This window comes from Lycium barbarum, chromosome 1 (genome assembly GCF_019175385.1).
Source record: "Lycium barbarum isolate Lr01 chromosome 1, ASM1917538v2, whole genome shotgun sequence".
Taxonomy (NCBI): domain Eukaryota; kingdom Viridiplantae; phylum Streptophyta; class Magnoliopsida; order Solanales; family Solanaceae; genus Lycium; species Lycium barbarum.
The window spans coordinates 131,052,746-131,059,354 of NC_083337.1; the positions used below are offsets into that span (position 1 = coordinate 131,052,746).

Below are 6,609 nucleotides of genomic sequence, written 5' to 3' on the forward strand. Positions count from 1 at the left end.
TCAAAGTGTCCAAAGCTACTGCATGCGCCCAGTGCGGAGCTAGGAATTTGTATGACTCCTTGGCTATAGATAGCTCCGTCTCCGTAGGCACCTATGGGTTCATGATTTGAGCTTTATGGGTTCAGAATACCTCAGAACCCATTGACCACGTTACTAGGCTTGGAATCTTATATTTCTATATGATTAGTAGATATTGTAGCACAAATACATCCTTTCAGCTAAAGTTAATGCGTTCGCCCGAACAGGGGCGGAGCCACATTGGCTCCAGGGGGTTCATCCGAACCCCCTCGGCGAAAAATTACAGTGTATTTTCAAAGTTAAAATTATTTTATTATGTATATATAGTAGATGTTGAACCCCCTGACTTCTTCGTGTATTTACCTTTCAGAATTTTTGAACCCCCTGGATGAAAATCCTGGCTCCGCCACTGCGCCCGAACCCGTAGTACCAATTCAGTGTGTTTTTTTGGAAAAATATTTTGGGCTGTGCCCAAGGATGTGAGGGAGCTTGGACATTTCCAAGTAACTTCCCAGATTGTTAGAGCACTTTTTCCACTCTTCTTTTGTTTTTGTCTTTTCACTTTTTAGGATTGACTCTTCTTGATAGCAAAGTCATAACAACAATTTTTTATAAGTGGCTGGTAAAAAGGGGAAGAAATCATGTTGCACAATAAGAGAAAATAGTCGTTGACTCGTTGACGACTTGCACTATAGCATCTTCACCATTATGTATAGAGGTGGAGCTAGAAATTTGAATTTATGGGTTCTAGATTACAGAAAAGGCAGCTTATGGGGTTCGGGATAAATTATTTATATATATTAAGTAGATTAAAGCACAAATACAGGGTCTAGGTCAAAGCTACTGGGTTCTACTGAACCCGTAAGTTGCACCGTGGCTCCGACTCTGATTATGTGTCATCTTGTTCTACTACTTTCTATATATAGAGGTTCCCAGACAAGAAGAGTGGTTAAATTCTGCTACAGTCACATAAATAGTTCTCTCTCCTTTCTGTTCCAATTAATTGGGTTTGCTAAGTGATTAGATAAATGGCAGAATTGTTTGTGTTCAACATTGCTGAGAGAGTGTTGTGGAAGCTAGGCTCCATGGTAGTGCAAGAAATTGGAAAAACATGTGGCCTAACAAAGGAGCTAGAAATGCTGAATGAAAATTTCACAAATATCAAAGCAGTTCTCTTGGATGCTGAGGAGCAAAGATCCAAAAATCGTCAACTAAGCGTTTGGCTAGATAGACTAAATGACATTCTCCATCAAATGGATGACATTTTGGATGAATTTGAGATTATAGCCTTGCAGCATCAGCAGCAGCATGCCAAGAATAAAAAAAGTATCAAGAACAAGGTATGTAACTTCTTTCATAGGTCAAATCCCCTCGTATTTCGCTTTAGAATTGTTCATAAGATGAAGGATATAAGAGAAAAACTAGACAAAATTACTGAGGACAAACCTAAATTTCACCTGGTAGCTGCACAAGGCGTAGTGGATAGGAGGGATATACGTTGGGAAAGGGAAACACACTCGTATTTGGCCGCTTCAAGCATAGTTGGTAGAGATATCGACAGAAAAACCATAGTGGATTTTCTGATCGACGCAAAAGATGAGAATTGTGTTAGTATTATACCTATAGTGGGACTAGGTGGTATTGGGAAGACCACATTAGCTAAAATGGTTTTCAATGATGATGGAGTGGTTAGGCATTTTCAAGTGAGAAAATGGATTTGTGTCTCTGAGGAATTCAATGTGAAGAAACTAATTGGGAGTATCACCAATATCGCGGATAACAACAGCACCAGTACTATGGAACAATTGCAAGTTCAACTTCACGAAACATTGAGGGCCAAGAGATACTTGCTCATTTTAGATGATGTCTGGAATGAAGATCCGAGCAAATGGTTCGAGTTAAAAGATTTGTTGATGGTTGGTTCCTCTGGAAGTAAAATTGTTGTGACTACGCGTAATCAAGCTGTTGCTTCTCTTATGGGCACGACCTATACGTACAACTTGGCAGGCCTCCCTTTTGATGATAGCGTGACATTGTTTAACAGGTGGGTATTTGGAGAAGGGAAGCAATATCAAAACCTTGTAGAAATTGGGAAGGACATAGTGAAAAAGTGCAGGGGAGTACCATTGGCCGTAAAAACCTTAGCAAGTCTTTTAAGAACAAAATCCGACGAGTATGATTGGTTGCTTGTGAGGGATAATGAGATATGGAATTTAGAACAAAGAGAAACTGGCATCCTACCTGCATTAAAATTGAGTTATAATCAGCTCCCATCTGAATTGAAGCAATGTTTCTCCATTTGTTCACTTTTCCCAAAAGACTATGTATTCAATCACATGGAGCTCATTTATGTATGGATAGCTCAGGGGCTGATTCGCCATAATAGCAGAAATCTTGGATGGGAACTGGAAGACATTGGCAAGCGATACTTCGATGACTTATCATCACGATCCTTTTTTGAAGATGTTCAAAGGGGTCTGTTCACATTTACATTCAAGCTGCATGACCTTATGCATGATCTTGCGCTGTCAGTAACAAGGGGTACGTCTTCAACTGTTACTGAGACCACCGCAGGTATTTCAGCAAAGGTCCGACAAATTGAATTTAGTGGTGATGATTTCATGAAGAATGAAGTTCCAGCATTCCTTCTACAGTTAGTGAATTTGAGAACAATCACTGGAGTGGGACGTAGAAGTCAGAAATTCGTGGAAAGCTGCATATCCGGATTCAAATGTTTACGGATACTGGATTTGAAGCATTCGTGTTTTGAAGTTTTACCAAGTTCAATAAAAGATTTGATGCATTTGAGGTTCCTAGATGTATCTTACAACAGAAAACTCAAATCACTGCCTAACACAATCTACAAGCTACTGGCTTTGCAAACACTAGGCCTTGAAAATTGTGTTAGCCTCGAGAGATTACCCCGAGACATTGGAAATCTTGTAAGCTTGAGATGTTTGACACTAACAACAAAAGAAAGATGCTTTCCAAAGAAAGGTCTAGGATGTCTGAATTCCCTTAGGCTCTTGGCTATTTTGGAATGTAACAACTTGCAATCTCTGTTCGATAGTGATAACATGAGCACACAATGCTTCCCCGCCTTGAGAACACTGGTCATCGGTGACTGTAACAATTTACTATCTCTTCCTAAGTGTTTCAGATTCCATGAATCACTCGAGAATCTTTTCATTGGAAGTTGTGAAAAACTCGACCTAAACATGGACGAGAATGAAGGAGGTGGTCTCAAGAAACTGCAGTGTCTAGGCATTATGAAACTTCCAAAACTGGTGACCTTACCACAGTGGCTAATTAAGGGTGCTGCTGATGCACTGAAGCAAATAAAAGTTGTTGGTTGCATCAACTTCACTGCTTTACCAGATGGCTTGACCTCTCTGCAGAAACTTGAAATCATAATGTGCCATCAATTGACACGTCTGCCTGAAGGGATGGAGCGCCTCTGTGCACTAGCTGAAATTCAGATTATTGAGTGCCCTGCACTAGCCAACCGATGCATAAAGGGAACAGGTGAAGACTGGCACAAGATAGCTCATGTCCGCAACATTCATCTCAACGCCGTGCTTCTCAGTGGAGGAACTATTGGATTATGATGATGTTATTCCAGCAGACTTGAGTTGGCAACCTTTGTATGATATAGGAAGCAGTTGACAGTAATCTGTTTTTAATTCACTTTGTACCATAAGTAGTTTTGATTAATGCATATTGTAAACAGATTGGATGAAGAGTTACCTTTTATACATGGATATATAGGTGAAATTCTTTCATACAATCAAGTACATGAGAAATTCAATTATAGGTAACTGTCAAGGTTAAGTATGTGAACTAGTCTATGTGGGGTATCATCTCAAGTTAAATGTTAAACAGGCTCAGAAACTGTTACTCCTATGTTATAGGCAACCTGAGAAAATTAAAAAGTAAAAAGACTTGAATCTGAATTGCTCTATCATTAATAATTAATCTCCACAACTGAATAATTGAGGCATACATGCCAGCCTATATACAACCACAATAATCACCTTTTCTATCCTTCACCATATTTCCTCGGATAGTCCAAACGGAAAAGAAAGAAAAAACACAACATGAATACAACTCAAAGAACACATGAATGTTGGGGACCTGATATATATCCACCTCCAGAAGAGAAATCACACAAATAAAAGGAAATGGAAGATGATTTTCTTTAATTCTTCCTTGTTAAAGTTCCAGATTAACCATGGATGCACTAGAATTAGTGAGTGTTTAGCACTTACGCCGACACTGCATACCAGCGCAAGCCGTTAACGAAGAAGCAACTGGTGTTCAAGAATTTTCCAAATCCAATTACATCATGGTTATAAGAGGAATATAGGATGTGAATCTCTTAGGAAGGTAAAAACCACCAAGAAGCTATATACAAGCTAATGTGAATCAACCAAACATTCCAAAATTGAGTATATCTCTTCCATTTTAGGGTGAGATTTGTCTACTGAGTAAAACTGATGAACTTGGCTATCAAGCTCAATCCAACTGCAACCGGGAGGTTTATGAGCATTCTGCTGATTTAGGATCTTCCTTACCCTTCGAACCTCATCCCACTTGCCCAACTCCCCATATAAATTAGCCAGCATAGAGTAATAACTACCATTGTTGGGATCAATACTAATCAATTTGTCCAGTGCATATTCTGCCAAGTCTATACGCCCATGAATTTTGCATCCATTAAGCAAGGAACCCCATATAACTGCATCTGGAGTTATGTGCATCTCCCTCACGATTTTCATAATTTCCACAAACCTACCTGCTCGTCCGAGAAGATCAATCAAACACCCATAATGCTCAATTTCAGGGTTAATTCCGTATACCTGTGTCATCAAATCGTAATAACTAAGCCCCTCATCCACCAATCCTCCATGAGTACAGGCACTGAACAAGCCAATGAAAGTCACTGCATCAGGTTTTACATCATCTCCATGTCGCAACATATCTTTGAAAACTCCAACAGCACCTTCCCAATGGCCTTGAAGGGCCAAACAATTGATCATGGAATTCCAACATGTCAAACTACCCCTATTAGCCTTATCGAAAATATTTCTTGCTTCTTTCAAGCTACCACATTTTCCATACATATCAATGAGAGCATTTAGAGCAAGAGAACTCGAATTCAGATTATTTCGATACATGTACCCATGAATACATTTTCCTAGCTGAAGCATCCCAGTGTGCCCACAAGCAGCAAGTACACACGCAAACGTAACATCATTAGGCTTATTATTCCCTTCCTCAACAGTCATTCTTCTTAACATCGATATCGCCTCACTAAACAACCCGTTTTGCGTGCACCCTGCAATTATCGAATTCCAAGAAGGAGTGTCTCTTATATTCCGAGGTACCTCTTCAAAAAGCAAAATAGCATCCCCCATTTGCCCTACTCTAGTATATCCCGATATCATCGCGGTCCAAGAAACCACATTCCTCTCCGTAATTTCATCGAACAGTTGGCGGGCAACTCTAATATCGGACGAAAACCTCGAATAAGCATCCAAAAGAGCTGTCTGCACAACAGGGTATTTTCCAAAACCCATCTTCTCAATATTATTATGCGCCATTTCAACCCCGTAAAGCTTTGTAGTTTCAGTGAGAGACTTCATAATAATAGGGAACACAAAATGGTTGGGCTTTGACACCCAGCCATTACGAAACATTCCACGGTATAACAAGATAGATGAATTATGATCAAGAACGGAAGTGTATGCAGTGATCATAGCAGTATAAAGGTAAACATTAGGGAGATTTATGTAGTTGAAGATTAAGCGAGCATAATAAAGGTTGGACAGAGAGATGGTGCAAAAACGAACAAGCTTGAATGCATAAAGCTGTGTTTGTCCATGGCCAATGGTTATGAGATGGCTTTGAAGTTGCTTTAGTACAGTAAGACTCTTGCATTTATCTAAAATAACTAGGATGTCTTGATGTATATTTGGTCCGACCAGCATTTCGTTGTCAGCAATACATTCAAAATTGGTGGTATAAATACTACATCCACATAGCCAAGGAAAATTGAAACATTAGGGTGTGTTTGGCAGTAAGAAAAATGTTTTCTTGGAAAATATTTTTTAGGAAAAAATAAGTGAGTTTTTACTTATTTTCTTGTGTTTGGTACGTAACCAAAAAATATCATCCCAAAAGCATTTCTATATAATTTAGACAAATACAATGGGGTGAGGTTTAGGGGTTAGGGCGGGGATAGGGGTAGGGGTAGAGGGTGGTGGTGATCATGAGGTGCGTTCGAGGGTGGAGGTGAATATGAGGTGCGTTTGAGGTGGGGAGGAGACAATGAATATGGAAACGCATAGGGGTGCTTATCGGTCGGTTCAGTTCAGTTTTGTAAATTATTGATTCGGTTTATCGGTTTTCGGTTTGTAAAAATGCTAAACCAAAACCAAACCGATAAGATATATATCGGTTTTCGGTTTATCCAATTTTGGTCCTTAACAGTTCGATTTTCGATTTAACCAATAAGAAAATGCTCCGCTAATTTTTTTTGCTTTCTCTTGTTTTCATTTGTTTATATATACACTGCTTTCATGCATAAAG

General features: G+C 39.3%; 2 protein-coding genes across 2 annotated transcripts; one reads left to right on the forward strand and one right to left on the reverse strand.

Moving 5' to 3' along the window:
* The first annotated feature begins 1,046 nt into the window (after positions 1 to 1,046).
* Positions 1,047 to 3,626, forward strand: LOC132614162 (putative disease resistance protein RGA4). Its single transcript, XM_060328545.1, has one exon. The coding sequence runs from the start codon at positions 1,047 to 1,049 to the stop codon at positions 3,624 to 3,626; it is 2,580 nt and encodes an 859-aa protein (XP_060184528.1).
* A 341-nt stretch (positions 3,627 to 3,967) lies between these two features.
* On the reverse strand, positions 3,968 to 6,011 carry LOC132637816 (pentatricopeptide repeat-containing protein At1g33350). The gene has a single exon (XM_060354849.1). It carries the CDS (start codon positions 6,006 to 6,008, stop codon positions 4,434 to 4,436), a length of 1,575 nt encoding a protein of 524 aa, XP_060210832.1. The 5' UTR covers positions 6,009 to 6,011; the 3' UTR covers positions 3,968 to 4,433.
* Between the last annotated feature and the right edge of the window lie 598 nt (positions 6,012 to 6,609).

Bases quoted from the DNA above. Each gene is read 5' to 3' on its own strand.
- LOC132637816 (XM_060354849.1), bottom strand. From the start codon at position 6,008: ATGCTGGTCGGACCAAATATACATCAAGACATCCTAGTTATTTTAGAT.
- LOC132614162 (XM_060328545.1), top strand. From the start codon at position 1,047: ATGGCAGAATTGTTTGTGTTCAACATTGCTGAGAGAGTGTTGTGGAAG.